At 37.2% G+C, this 16,208-nt stretch overlaps 1 protein-coding gene across 1 annotated transcript in view; it reads right to left on the bottom strand.

Annotated features, from left to right (window-relative positions):
• LOC105569257 (dipeptidase 1-like) overlaps positions 1 to 15,639 on the bottom strand; it is a 99,767-nt gene extending 84,128 nt beyond the window's left edge. The window contains exon 1 of the mRNA XM_012025582.1: positions 14,943 to 15,639. Within this exon, the coding sequence (XP_011880972.1) occupies positions 14,943 to 14,948 (6 nt within the window). The 5' untranslated portion in view covers positions 14,949 to 15,639. The remainder of the gene's footprint in view (positions 1 to 14,942) is intronic.
• Between the last annotated feature and the right edge of the window lie 569 nt (positions 15,640 to 16,208).

Below are 16,208 nucleotides of genomic sequence, written 5' to 3'. Positions count from 1 at the left end.
GGCCCCGCGCGGGGAGACGAGCGAGCGGTCGCGTAAGCGGCGGACGGGCAGCGGCGCGCCTCGCCTCCCTACTCCTCGCCCCGCACCGCCATTCTATTCCTCGCCGAACACCGCCTCGAGCGGGGCCGCTAGACCGACGCTTCTCACCGCGCGCTTACATTCGCCAGTAGGTTGGGCTAATACGGCAATTTTTAAAATTTCGTATCTCGATAACTATTCGTCCAAGCGCAAAATAGTACAATACTTTTCTGTTTGTCTTAGTCCCCTCTACCTTCCCATGACCGGACGTCAAAGTCTTGCGTAGCACCCTGTATATAGAAATTGCTATTGACATTTAAAAAATAGATATTATTGGAAGAGGAAGTTAAAATAATTTAAAAGAAATGAAACTAAATAAAAATATTGGAATCTTTTACTGCAATTATATTTTTTCAATAATTTTAAGGGAGAGAAATCTGATAGTAAACGAGGAAACATTTATTGTATATATTCTATGTTTACGTCCTACCTTTATTATAAATTATATTGTATCAATGTGTTTGTAGAAAGAAATTTGAGAAAACAATGTAAAACAAAGAATTCTTCACTTGAAAAAGGAAAGAAAAGAAAATCTACTGTTAGAGAGATTTTAATTGGAAGACTAAATGCTGTCTATGCTTTATGATCGAAAGTGAGACTGAAGAGCCTGACTTAATAAATTAAAGAATATTCTAAAATAATAAAATCAAAGAATTTTTTGTTACTGCCTTTCATTGACGATTCATGATGAGTATTTTGCTCGATTCAAGGCAACAGATTAGAGACATCGCTTGTGTTGGAACAAGAAATCGAGCAATCTTGCGCGTACGTCGAGAATGCATTTAGAGAATGGAGAGACGTCCATGAAAGCGTTCGCGATATAAAAGAACTTTGAGAGTGCATCGGAAATTTATAAAGGGAAGAAAAATCCACGGTACTTCTCCCACTCTCTGAATTATCCTACCTAGTGGCGAATTTATTTTGCATGGTATACCGTTATTTTGGGTAAATATTTCCGAGCGTAGGATCTCATTGCGTCGCGTAAATCGCGATATGCATTCACACGCGAGATCGATTTATGACGCCGGTTTAGACGTTGACGAAATGTTATATCAAAGTAACGTACATCCCCCCCCCCTCCCTTCCATCCTCCAAACTTTCAACAGATCGTAAATCAGACGACGTTGCATCGCGCACGCAGTTTTCTGACACGAACTAAAAAACATTATAGTTACCGATTAATGCACCACTCACGCTCGCGAATTCATGAATTATTCTTCGAGCAAATCGGAGTATTGATCTGTTTTTCTGAATTTTGTGCGGTGCAAGAATGCATCTTCAGACAGTTGTCTGCAGAATGTAACAGATAACTTTGCGATTAAGATATTTAGATAGATATCTAGTCGTGCAACGTGCGACATATAATTGAGATAGTTTAATGAATCGTCGATGTTAACAAGGAATTGGCAATATATCACGTTTATCCGATACTCGATTGTAATATAAATTAATAGTTATTTAAAACTAATATACATATTGGACGCGCGTAAGGATTAATTATCTCATTAATTACGTATTTAAATAAATTACAATATTAAAATTAGTAGCGTTGTAACCTCCTTCGCGAATTAGGTCATAATAAATATCAGATTTCATTGGACCGTCGTTAATGCATCTGCTTGTTCTTGTCATCAATTGCGAGTTTAGATAATGGATCATAATGGATGGTTTCGTAACATTAGAAATGTCATATACTCGTATTTAGGCAAGTACGTTAATTTGCAGTTTGATAAACGATCTCAGCAGGCCTTGAGCGTCATGTCGCATCGACGAGAGTGGTATTAAATTTTCTAGCTTCTCCGTGATGGCGAACGCTATGGGGGTACGAGAAGCTCGTTATCGCGGTTAGACGATAACATTATTCCAATGAGAGAGAACCTTATAGTTTAATTAGGTTAGTTGAAACTTTAACGTGGGAGAGAGGGAGGGGGGGGGGGGAGAGAGAGTATTTCTCCCAACAGCAATCGATAGTTGTAAATAACTGGATTTTAACTCTGCTATATATTAGTCGAGGGTTCTTGAGGAATTGCTACAGTAATGAGGCATGTAATTCCTCAAATCTTTTACTTTCAATCTTCACTTGGGCCTCCATTTAAGTAACAAGATAAGAAAGACAATGAGAGAGAGAGAGAGAGAGAGAGAGAGAAAAGAAGAGGAAGAAAATATCGGTGGCTACTTGCTTGCTAAAGAGAGAAACACGAGATCTAAATTTTTTTGCGAACCATTTCTACATAATTTGACTTGAAAATTGTTAGAAAATTTCTTGACTGTTCGTTATTGAGATTTATATCGTTGTACATTTGATCACATACGAAAAAAAAATCTCAAAAGATGATACATATTAAATTGAAAAATAAGATTTAAATTACTTTGCTTTTTCTATTTTCTAATTTTCAAAATTTTTACAATTACCTCGAATTAAATACTACTGAATTAGATTTGTACAAGTAAAGTTAGATTAAAAACTGTGAGTTAACACTACAAGTCATATTTTAGAATTAGTGGTTTTCTAAGAGTCTCCACTAAATACAAATGTATAGAAAAAAAATAGAAAATTAATATGTGCAGTTATTTATTAATTAAAAAAAAACTTTCTTTTCTAGTTTACTGATAAGTTTACTGATATCACTGCTTAAGCAAGTCGATTCAATGGCGATACAGTTTGATGAACCGACCGATCGCTCAATAAAGTATTAGAAGCCGGTCCAGGAGCCTGCAAGCTCGCGGGGATTATAAATCGAGACTCGATAATGATGGGTAATAGATGGTTTTTCCGCTTTCGAACGGCCGAGTCTGCAGAAGTCGACTTGAGGAACATGGCATAGCGATTATTCATGCTTACCACCTTTCTGGACGTTTCGCGAATTAAGTCCTTCGACGTGCCGTGAATCTCGAACCCGCTCGAGCTCACATCACGCCAAGATTACGGTACCATTTGATCTTGAAGAATAGTGAGTCCAGAAAGGTCTTAGGACGGAAATCAAAGTTTTATTTCGACTTTCTGATTATCTCGAATGAGATCGTTACGATTGCACCATAACAAATAGGACGTTATTGTCACATATTATACATTCAATTTATAAATATAAAAGGTATAAATGAGATATAAAATATGCATATCAAAATGTGGTGCTTGAAAATTGAGATGCATAATAATCCGAGATCGTAATAACGCAATTTGTATTTGTGTGTTACACATACGCGCGCATTTACTCCGGAATGCATATGAAATTAAAAATGTATGCCTAATGGCTATAAACCATAAATATAAATGTTGGACTTTAGGGATCAGGGGTATAACAAAAAAGCTATAGGTATCCCTCTCGTATGCTTATTTTCTCTCCTATGAATATCAATGAGACACCTGTATAAATCGATGGTGGTTTATTGATTTTGCCGGGAGAGCCGAACTGGACTTACTTTGCTATGAAAATTGACGACGCGGACGGTGGTTTTTTTTTATGTACGCCGTCCTGACACAATGGCGAGCGGACAGGCGTGTATATTTAATTTAGTATAGAATATTTAACATTTGATTACGGCGGTTATCTGCACTGCGGCAGGTGGGATACTGTGTCGTTCAATTAAAACCGCGCTTAAAAGTTTCTCCTCGATCTAACATCTCGGGCTACGCCGGGCTATGCGATCGAGAGTCGATCAATCCATTAATCCTGCCAGCTCCTAGCTCAGGATAACATCGGATTTCCGCGGTGGCGGATGGAAAGTTTCTTCGCCGGTATATTTTGCGCGGAGCTTCTGCCTTTGATGCGGCAGGGCGCGCGTCGCGTAATTCATGAATAAATAAGAAACAACTTTTGAAACAGGCTGACTGAAAGGCGCACGGAGACGACGATGACGATGTAGTGAGGGTAAAAGAATCCCGGAAATCCAGCGACTTGCCGCCTTGCTCTTCCTGTGTGACCCGCAGATCCTTCTTATTTTCCGACTTCCTTCCACCGGAGTGCACCCACTCTGACCTTTCCACCTGGCTTCACCCCTCATCTCTTGGCCAGCCTCTCCCGTTCATGATTCCCCGAGAGGATGGCTTCGAAATTTTCATATATTATGCAAACATTTTTCTCTTTGGTACGATACCCTTTTTTTCTGTTTACTCATTCGTCTATTCTCCGTCGTTTTATTTCACATTTCATTGCTTATGTCCATATTGCATTAAAAAAATATGTAGGTTACATATTTCGTAGGTTCCCCGATTGAGTATTACTCTCGGGCTTATAACGAATATTTTTAGCAAGAAAACCATAGCAAAAAATATCAAAACTCAGAAAAGGCCCTACTCTAAATAACCTTCCCTTCTCCAAAATAGTTTAATCGTTACGTCAGTATCGAATAATAATTTTCGATAAACACGCTAACAATATTCAAGCGACTAATCAATACGGCTTGAGCCAATATACTTTTTACTCTTATACGTTCTCGGATATCCCGGAAACCGTTCGCCCAACACGAAATCTCGTTACTCCAATAAAGTCGCATTATTCAAGTCGCGCTCATCTTTTTCCAAGGAAATCAATTTCCGCGAATAGGGACGCTAGGTACATTTAAATCCTTATCCGCATTTGTTAGCAAACTCGACCGTAACTTTCCCCTGATATAACCTCGGTCGCCGATTCAAGTATATAATTCACTTTGGAATGTTTCTCGCTTATTTATTATCTCGCTTTCCTCGTCGATGATGCGAGATTCCTCTTATCCTCCGTTACTTTTCATCTATAGTAAACCGCGGCCCCTATATCTTTCAATCGAGTCCTCGTAGCGTAAAATTAAAAATGGCATTCCGCGACGATATTATATTTTTCCATTTAGTGTTGCATTCGTTATTAATTTCGTCCTTGCCTTGCACTTTCCTTTCCTTCCTCAGCCACGAGAAAATATCTCACGGCTGCAGCGCGTACGCGCGCGTCCGCTAAATCATTTAAACATTTTAATGGAAAAAGTACCGGTCAGCCATTTTCCAAGCACGTCCATAATTCACTGGCACGATCAGAAATTTATATTTCATCGCAGAACGGATCTCTTCTACCATTTTGCAATCGTGGAACAGGAATACCTTGTAATTGAATCATATATTTTTTAAGGCATATAGAGATATGCATCTAAAAGATATTTAAAATAATGATAATGACGAGGCAATTGCCCTTCAATTGCGTTATGAGATAAGATATTTGCTGTTGCACATAAATAATATAGTGTATTTTATTAAGTATGGAGAGATAAAATATTGATTTTTCTTTTTATCCTGTTGCACACAATTTTTTTAGATAGGCTATCATAGGTAAAAGTGAGAAATTGTGCAGTGGAATTAAATTTGACGATGACGCATTCTTGTGAATAAACATTGTTGCCAAATAGTTATTATATATTTGACAAAACACATGTAGAATGCCTAAATTCTCCCACGCAATAACAAATGCATTCTTGTGCTTTGGAGAAAATAAAAATGGTTAATGTGCATCTAGAGAAAAAGAAACACATGTTTATGGTACATGTTCATTAATCACTACGTTACTGATCGAGATATCAATTAAAAACGTTACTGAAAATATATGTCATTAATTAAGAGAACACGCTCGTGTCTGATAAAGAGAAATTAATTGAATTCGCAATTAATTTACTGAATTTTAACAAGAGCATATTAAGGTATAAAACCTCACACACAAAGAGCGAGATGCACGAGAGTGGAAAGAAACTGGGTTATAGCCCACGCTCTAAGTTTAAAAATAGTACCTACACACAATGGGGTACCGTTTCTCGTTACATATATATATGTACATCTGTTTATTTTTGCCATTTACGGGCGGATAGAAATAATGTTGTTACTTTTTCACGACGGTGGCAGAGATGGACATTTCCGTTCGGATAATAAATTATTTAGATTACCGCAGCCATTAATACGTTGGAAAAACTTGGCTGACCTCTCTCTCTCTCTCTCCCCCCCTTCCTCCCACCTCTTCCCCTCTCTGTCTCTGTCTCTCTTTTTCAACATTCTATGCATATAACGTTGCACATATAATATTTACGTTTACGGTTTCATTAAGGTTTTATGTCACGCGTGCTGATGGTCGCAATAAAATATCTTTCCTATGCTTATTTAACGCTTAATTATACCTCGAAATTGTAATAACGAAACAATTTATTGCCCGGAATCAAAAAATGTATGATCGTCTTACGACAGATAAAAGTGATCGTAATGAAACATTATATCATCCCAAGTTTTCTCGTACCTCATTTCCTCGACGTTCCGAGGGCATAGCAGTGCTTATAATAACTTTTCAATCAGCTCTCTGATCGCCATGAATGGTAATGGGGCGTTCGTTCAAGCGAAGCAGCGCGCTTATAAGGCGCTGTGAAAACTTTTGCCGCGCCTGAGTTCGTTACAGGATGCTTATGGATACTTTGCAAGAAGCAGCGAGAATCTCTTAATCCCTTTCCACCTGTTTCCATCCACGCGTCACGTTCGCACGCCCGAATCTTTTTAGTCGATTAACGTGATTACATTAAACATGCAAATCCGCCGCGACGATCGGAACTTCGACGGTAGCTTCTCGGGCTGCCAATTTCCCACACTCTTTTATCGTCACGAAGACTTTTTATAGGTGTCAAATAATCGAAAAGATAGGAGAGAAAAACGATGCCAGTCAGCACTTCGGCCCGCAGTATTCTTATAAATTATGCACGTAAAAAAAAAAGATAATGATCGCCAAAAGGAAAATTGTAAGTGTGATCTAAAGCTAAGGCAGCAAATTCTAATCTTAACATGGAGACATTTTACTCTAGTTTATAGAAAGATGAGTGAAAATTCACGTAAATTATTTACGCAGTAAAAAGCAAAATCTGAATGACAACTTGCACAAACTAAATAATCTCACATTCGCAATTACTTAATATCTCGCAATTCTCTCTGTCGTTTCGATCATTTTCTCTGTAAATTTTGGCTAACGTTACGCATAATCGTACCGTTCGATAGAAATTTTGAATGAAAGTTTTGTGCATCTATCAGTTTCTGATTCGCACAGCGAATCGGCGATGTAGCCAGCGTGCGGAATAGCCGACAGCAAATATAACAACATATAATTTCCAGCGACCCAATTTGCCGAAAATGTAAGAGGATTATGAAAACGCGGCGCGCTCACGAGAGTCTGAATGATTATTCGTATTCGTGCTGGCGAACCCAAATAAATTACTTGCGGTTCTAGTTGGAAACGCTGCGCTGTGCCGCGCCGAACGATCGGATGCTGGGTGGGATTGTGTCGTAAGTAGGATTTGTGAGTTATTACAGTATTACGAATCCGCGCCATGGATTCGCCAGTAACTTAGACTCCGAAGACGTCGTTCCGTTTAGACGCTAGCAACGTAATTAGAAAAGTAAATCATATAGGATTGTCCTTTAAGGGGTACAGCCCTCCAGATTGGAGGGGGTTTCCTTCGGCAAGGTTAGTAGCCTACCGAAGATGAAATAAAAACCGAGTGTTCAAAGTACCAGTTCGTTCTGTACCAGAAAGAACTGGATAAAACACACTGAAAAAAATGTCTGGTTGTATATGGCCGAACCAGATAATTCCTGTAGGATTTACCAGAATTTCTGTAGGATTTACCAGAATTTCTGGTAAATCCATATACAACCATATACAACCAGACATTTTTTTCAGTGCAGGCTTCTACGCTTATACACGAGAAAGAAGAAGAAGTTTTTAGGATGCCTTTTTGACTACAGGACGTCTCTCTTACAAAAAAAATGTTTCAATTAAAACTTTAACTTTGAGCTGTTATATTGAGTTAATCCTCGATAATTTTAGAATTTCGACTTTAAATCCAGGATTAGCGAACTAAAAACCTTCTATATATAAAGTAGTAAAGACATCAGAGTGAACAAAGTATTGTTTCAGAAGGTGTAACATGTTACACAGTGTTTCAAAGGGTTAAAATTACAATCCCTTTACTGGACCGCGACAAATAATATAGGACTTTCTATAATGTCATTGTATATGCTTTCCCAGATAAAATGAAAATAGGGAAGAATGACTGTTCTAAAATTACATAAATACATCAATTGCAGGTTTGTACTTCCGTTTGATACAAATAGTTTATGGAATTATAGATTGCTTGTGAAATGCATTTTACAAAGTACTCCGCGGCACAGTTTTCGTAAGTTACTATTCTGTGACGTTTCGAATCGTACGAAAGACCACTTTGACGCAGCTTGCGCGGGGCAACATACATGGTGACACTAGAAATTCCCAAGTTTCTCAATTTACGGCTTGCCCCTATAGCTCCCGTAGGCTAAAGTCCCTGTAAATACTACATATATAATCAGCCAGCATCTTGGTTCTCTTCGCTTATGCGGGAGATCAAAGATCGACTTAATCAGTGGCAAACTTTGGAGCAATTTGTAGACAAATGTGGTTTGATCTGTTTCTCTTTTTGGCGCTCAGTCAACTTTGGAGCAAACTTTCGTTCTTTAACAAAATAATGCGATGTCGAAAATTGAAAAGATAGAGATCGATTTTAGTCGATCTTGATACAGATCCTCTCTTCTGTATCGTTCTTTTTATTAAACGTATTCGCGACGAAATTGATCTCAGCGAGCTGAAACAATCCTTCCCCGATTCTTAGCGACGTTCTCCAGTTGGGCGTATCATGCACGTCGCGTCCTCTTTATAGCACATTCGGCGCGTGTAATATCTTTTATTACGTATCCGACGTAAAACTGCCCAATCCTTGGCGACGGTAATACTGGGACAAGTAAAATGCAATACATATGCTAACGATATCGCAGCGCGCGCCGTTGACGATTTATGGACGAGCGATACAAGATGTTCCGCTTGAACCGGCGCGGATACCATCGAAGTGTGTCTCGACTCTCGACGGGCGGCGGCGCGAGTATGGTCGCTCGGATGGAAAACGGGGATTTCGATCAACGAGGGAATACATAATTAGACGGCCGGCACCGTACGAATCGAGCGCTCACCCGGCTGTATTCCCGGCGATTCGAGATATCGCGATTCCCTCTTGTCAGTTAGGCACATCATCAATAACTTTTATACGCGTTATTTTGTCGAGTTTATTTTTCACCGACGAGCCTTCATTATTAGAAGAAAAATAACATTTATGCGTGGTTGCCAAGATTTTTTTTTTGCATAATAATTTTTCTATCAACTTCACAAATTATCTCGTTTGTTTGTTCCTGAGATTTTCAGCTAACATCGAATATCATTAAAAACCATTACGTTATATGAAAAAATATCTATCCGATTGCGAAAATTGTTTACTGTACTGATTGCGTACGTGACGATATATGTTATAAACTTTACGTTATTCGTTAGTACAAGTTTTGCCAGTAATTGAATATACAGAATTAGATCGATAAGATAACGAGTTATGGAACAATAACCACGTTAAAAGCGTCATTCGCTGGTATCATGAAACGAAAACCTTCTGATCATTAGCTCTGGTGCGAATTCCTATCATTCCTATCAAATAATTATATTAATATAAATTTCTAGTACAAATAAAAACGGAAACTTTTGAAAATTCAAATACTATACGAAAACTATCGGGTTGTTAAAATTATTTATCGTTGCTCGTAACGAGAGATTTTTTTATTTTGATTTTAAAATGAGCGAAATGTCCTGTTTTGCCAGATATGAAGATTGCCGTCAAAGACAGGTGACTCAGATGTACAAATAATGCAATAATAACCTCATGTATAGTGTTGGCTAATACATGCAATTATTCTCCATCTTTACTTTTGTTCACTTATTAATAAATATTCATATACAATAGCAACTGTCTATATCTACATTTATATTGCGCCCAGTATCGAGTTTTTGTTAATTGTTTGTTGATTCGATTACGAATTAATTTGTTTACGAATAGTAATCAACCGAGCTTTGTCTAATGTTCGAATTTATTTTCATCAAAAATACCGTTCACACCTTTCTTTTAGTAAAGCATATTTGTTTCAACGCTGCGTTGTATTATTATTACAATAAAACCATTTAATATCTACAATCGTAAACGGATTGCACAGAATCTATCGAGAATCAAAATCCCGTTAATTCAATTACTGTAGTATTCATTACATTTGTTACACAGTCGTAACAAGTTTCTGTATGAGAACAGTTTGTTGTATCGAATGAAAATTTTGACGGGTTTGGTTTTATGCACCTAATTGTATATTAATGCAAGCTAAATGCATTATATATTTCTGTATTAAAATTAATTATAGAAAACAAATTAAGTTTAAAGTGAATTATTTATAATGAAAGAGTTGTAACTAATTTAATTTAAACATTTTCAATTTTACTTTAATGAGAATCGGACTATATTATGGTCTGATATTGCGTCTCTTTCAACAACTTCTTCGTATTTAAACCACTTCTAAACTATATTCGAGTGTTGATTTAATTAAAAGCACGATTTTAAATTAAAATTGTATAAACTAAATTTTGCTCAGCTAACTTTAATTATAAAAAGATGCATAATTTCCTCGGAAAAGGATATAAACATTTTTCGTGTCCAACAAGTAGTAGTAAAGATGCATCATTTGTTTATACATCCACGTATATTAAATTAATGTCTAAAGAAATTCTAAACGTTCGTAAAAAGGTTCTTAAGACGAAACTTCAGAGTTTCCAGAAAGTGTAGTAATATTATCGTCATGCCATTTTCTAAATACGAGGGGGAAACCGCTGACCAAAATCTTGTACACCAATGCCCACTAATACCCAGTGGGCATTACTTTATCTTATTATCTTGTTTTATCTTATTTTATCTTATTTTGTCTTTTTAATGCCCCAGCAAGGCCTAATGCCCAAACTAACGACCAAAAAATGCCCAGTAATGCCCAGTAATGCCGCAAATCTGTACACCACAATGCCCTCAGCGGTTTCCTCCTCGTCTAACAATTTTAGGAAGCTAAATACGTTGTTTCACTTGTGATTAACTCATTAGAAATACTTGTTGAAAGCTTGTAAGATTTTGAAATTTTATATGCGAGCTAAGTTATGCTGTTTGTGTTTTCCGGCTTGAAGTGCTTTTTATATTTTATGTTCATAAATAATTTATTTTAGAAAAATATATAAATGAAAAACTGCATTCCATTTAATGTCAAAGAAACGTAATTTTCACTCATGTGTTTAAAGCACGAGTTTTATTTAATTCTACACCGAAATTACTTTTATAAAATTGCAACTTTATTATGTTTAAAAAGAACATGTATACAGATGTACACTATATTTATGTCCACTAATTTCACTTTTATGTAAACGCCCGCAGAATGTGTAGTCGTACTCGGTTGGTTGTTGTTGCGACGCTAGCCGCATCCGATTCCAATTTGCATTGCTAATATAAATATCAAGCTTGAAACACAAGGAAGGCTCGCAGATTCCAGCATTTACCGAAGTCTGAGAGCAGTTGCTGATTATGTTCTTAATTGGCGGTTTCTTACCAGCGATTTTCCATTTTCATTTTGTTATTTTTGTATTCGCGGATCAACGGAAGTGTAAGGCTTTGTCCTTATTTTAATTTTGGATATTCCCAATTAAAATGAGATTGTGATTACGGGGAAAGTTACTTTACAAGGACGATGTTTACAACGCGAAACCAGATACTTGCAAGCTTAATTCATCGCTTGAAGTTTTAAAACAGGATTTTTTTTGTCAGACGAGACGTGTAATTTATCTTGGAGGATGTTCCGTCGACACCTGTCTCGAACTTTTCGAAATTTCTCGCGCCAACTGGAGCTTAAAGTGAAGTACGTCCTGAGTGTCTCTCGAGCGATTTTTTTTCAACCTGTGCCCGAAACTATCAAGGAGAAAATCTTTGGCAAGTACCGACGTGTTAGCCGTGCAAATAAAATTTACCACCAAAGTTTGCGACCGAACTTGCCTGGTATGGCGACGAGTTTCCGAGTTTATCATGGTATGCATCTTTTAATAAGCTCGAATAGTGGTTCAGCATCTCGGAGACGATGTAGCTGGGAACCTCTCTGAATTATAGAGCCATTTGTTATCGCTTTTTTTAGACACTATAGTAGTACAATAAAAGAAGCCGATAAATATAAAATTGAATTTTATCATACCTAAAAAGATATAGGAGATTCAATTATATCTCGTTTAATTTTAAACTTGGGGAAAATTGAAAACTGCACTGAAAAAAATTTCTGGTTGAATATGGACGAATCAGATAATTCCTTTAGGATTTACCAGAATTCCTTTAGGATTTACCAGAATTTCTGTAATCCTACAGAAATTCTGGTTAGGTTCTGTAGGATTACAGAAATTCTGGTAAATCCTAAAGGAATTCTGGTAAATCCTAAAGGAATTATCTGATTCGTCCATATTCAACCAGAAATTTTTTTCAGTGCAGTTTTCAATTTTCCCCAAGTTTAAAATTAAACGAGATATAATTGAATCTCCTACGTATCTTATCAGCTGTGTATTTATTTGTAACATGTTGGAACGTTAGCTCGAATAAACTAATTAAAATGTTCTATTAAATCTGAAAGACGAGGTAAGAATTTACTATACCCACAATATTCAAGATCTAATATTGCGCAAATAATTCAGATTAAGGGAGATAATTATTTCAACCGTGATAGTTAAGACAATACAAAATTTGAACATCATCGATTAAGTCATTTCGAAGTACCGCAGTCTGGGACACTTCCCAATTTGACTCGGCTAAGTTAGTAGAAGTTATGCCACGCTGCGCTCCAACTACCATGGATGAAAATTCGCCCAGGGGTATTATGGCGTTGGTGTTACAGGGTCGACAGCAACGGAGAACTAACCCACTGTAATTCCCCAGATGACTTTAATCTGTTGTCACTTAAATCATTCCTTATTACAAGTTTTGTCGCATTCGAACGCGTTTTATTTGCCGTTAAATTATCCCATAATGGCACTTAAAGACTGATATAACTTAGATTCCCAGAATAAATGTTCTAGCCGACCAGCTGCGAAATCTTATCGACAAATAAACGTCTGTTAACAGGTTAAATTTTTTAGAAAGATATATTTGATCGTGGAGCAAAGCATGGAACTTTTATCGCTTTTTTTTCTTCTGCAAATGGTTGGCACGAAGAGAAAATGGGTAATATAGCAGATACATAAAAGCACGTCGGTGCCCATACTAATATAAATTTTAACTGAAATAATTTGCTACTAAATTGCTTTCAGTTAATCAATTACAGAGATTAGTTAGCATGAAATAATTTGAACTGTTTCGAGGAGGTAAAAAGCTATATTAGGTATGACATGTGCTCGTTCAATGGAAATCGTGATCGTAACTTCTGATAATATAATTATTTCTGCGTATTCGATGGAAATTTTCATGCTGTTTTTAACATTAAACGAAAATAATTGAATGGATAAAAGCCGGTAATTATGTTCATCTCTTTCGCAATTATAAGCTTTTTAGATAAAATATATTTTTGGACAAAATAGAAATTCGCGCACTTAGCTCATTTATTTTCTTGTTCGATTTATTTAGCAATTAAAAACCGGAAAACTATATTTATTAAACTATATTATATAACATATCTAAGTGTTTTACTTTTAATTTATATTTGCAAAGAAAATAACAAGGATTTTTATGAATCAAAATGATACAAAGAGTAATTTAAATAAGTCAACTATGAAACATTGTAACTTCCACGAATGAGCTATAATTAAAATTAAAGTTTCTACATGCTGTGCAGTAATTTTGAAAGAATAATTAATGTTATTTTATGCGATTATTTAATTAATTTTACACATTATTAAATCAAATATTATTTTATTTTGAATATTAGAGCAAAAACATCATCATAAATAAATTTTCGCAGGTAAATATTTAACGTAGATAACATTTGGAAGCTTTACGCAACGGTTCTCAACTATATGCAAAGAAATGTTATGCTTGCAGCGTAAACAGAACTTTTTATATGTTATAAGTTATAATGGTCATAACTTTCTGTAATCAAAATTAATGACATTATAATTTATCACAAAGTAAGTTTATATTTACGTCATATTTGATGAGAGATTCTTCGCAAGTTTTGAAGCAGCTGGCGGAAATTAATGCGAAATTCATATCTCAATTTAAATCTTTCAACCTCAACACAATTCATTATATTTTTCACGTAATATATTGATTGATTCGCATTGCGGTTTCTAAGATTCAATTTTGATATTAAATGTTTTTGCAGAGTAAGACCTTTTAAATCGCATTTGTCCTAAGTCCTACAAAAGTATAGTTAAAAATAAAAATTCAGAGTACAATGCAGTTATTAGAATAATCATAACGAATAGCTCTTGTTCGTCAGCCGTTTGACATACAGCTCGTCGCACAAATAATTTGATCGTATTTGATTGTAATTTTAATCGATTGTTTCTTATTATTTCTTCTTATTGATGTAAGTCTGTATCACAACTTCAATTTTTCACGTTCTTTGAACTTTTTGGACCACGATTATTTAGTTATCAACTTTATTGAAGACACCATGATTTTTTTTCACCAAATCAGAAAGCGCTCTGCATCTTTAGCTCAATTAAAAACGCGAGAAATAACTACGACTTCACCGAAGTCGAGTCGGAATGTCCGGATTATCGTAAATCTTTTTGAGTCCTTTCTGTTAATTATAATGAAATATAATTATTTGAAATATAATTCACGCGCCAACATACGTGTCGTACTCTCAGTGCCCACGTTTAACTTTCTACTTGGTTGATTTCATTATCGAGAGTCTGGTAAATTGCTCCTTCTGATTTTATTGCTAAGCATCGCGAGGGAAGGATTTCTCGAAAAATGGAGCTTCTCTGACTGTTGTTGTATGTGAGAAAGCTTTATAATCACACGCTCACCCTCATGATCGAAGCCTCACATGGTCCCACCGATGCTGAGAAACACCTTCAGCCTGCAGTGGATCCGCGTCTGTCACCCATCCGCCATACTCCGCTGTTCCTCGGAAAAACAACCGATGGGCGTCACTTGTTTCGCGCGACGTAATTCTCACCCCTGACCTCGACCTTCAACCCTTGCTACCACAATCCCTGACACAAATTCTTACATGTCCGAATTCCGCGCTTAAAGCTCGCACCTGATCCCCGACAAAGTCCGCGCGTACCACGGGAGTTTTCACCCCGCGGATATACGAAATATAATTGCTGCAGATAAATTAATAACAAAAGTCAAGTAGACGAATCGAACGAACTCGGGGTTGATGTAACGAATACGATCGCAGAAGCTCACGATAACTGAACACCTTGCGTAAGGAAGCTTGCGGACGGTTAAGACTTTTTGCACAGTTCTCAGAACTCGGCGGAACTTGTCTCTCCTCGTGTCACAAGTAGACGGAGCGGAAGATGTGGTCTGTCAGAAGTTCGGGCGTAAACTCGAGAGATTTGCGGAAACGTGGGTGCGAAAGCTCCCTCGCGCAGTATCGAACCGAGCGGACGAGCAGCCGGGTTGATGCGAGGTCGTGGCCCGGCAGCCGGCGACTGGCTGCTGCTAGAAAGCTCGCAAGCTCGAGCCAGTCGGCCTGGCTAGGCGCAAGCTCCCTACTACGCGGCCTCGAAACACCCAAGCGAACACACCGCCGCGTCGCCCAACCCTTCGAGAGAGGGAGAGGGAGAGAGAGAGAGAGAGAGAGAGGGTTTCTTCTGGCGACTCGTGTCGCCGAGGAAAACGCTGCCAGATATTTGGCAGCTTGCGGCGCCTTAAAGCTGCGCAGGGTGCATTCGATTTCTGTCGTTTGCGTGAAATTGATGTACGACGTACGGAGATGGAAACTTCTTTGAAACCGATGTTATCTCGTGAAAGCAGATTCAATACTGCAAATGTAGACAATTTTTATGTTTATTCTCGCTCGCGACGATCGCAATCGACAATAATTGATAACGTAAGATATATTTTATATTGTCTATACGGAAGATTGAGTTTATCAAAATTATAGCGATTCTAATCTACGGTATATTACAGAGCTTTAGCCTTCGGCAAACCCTTATGGGCGCGCCTTTGTTTCTTTTGTGATATTCGAAAAAGAAAAATGGAGAGAGCAAAAGAAATCTTTTTGAGTCCTTTCTGTCACGTACTCTTGCGGAGTAAATTACTTTCTCATGAAATGCCGA

The sequence above is a fragment of the Vollenhovia emeryi genome, unplaced genomic scaffold, assembly GCF_000949405.1.
Source record: "Vollenhovia emeryi isolate VEMERY1.0 unplaced genomic scaffold, V.emery_V1.0 DF939125.1, whole genome shotgun sequence".
Classification (NCBI taxonomy): Eukaryota; Metazoa; Arthropoda; class Insecta; order Hymenoptera; family Formicidae; genus Vollenhovia; species Vollenhovia emeryi.
Note: the sequence above shows the minus strand (reverse complement) of the source record. Positions and strands in the feature narration are given on the sequence as shown.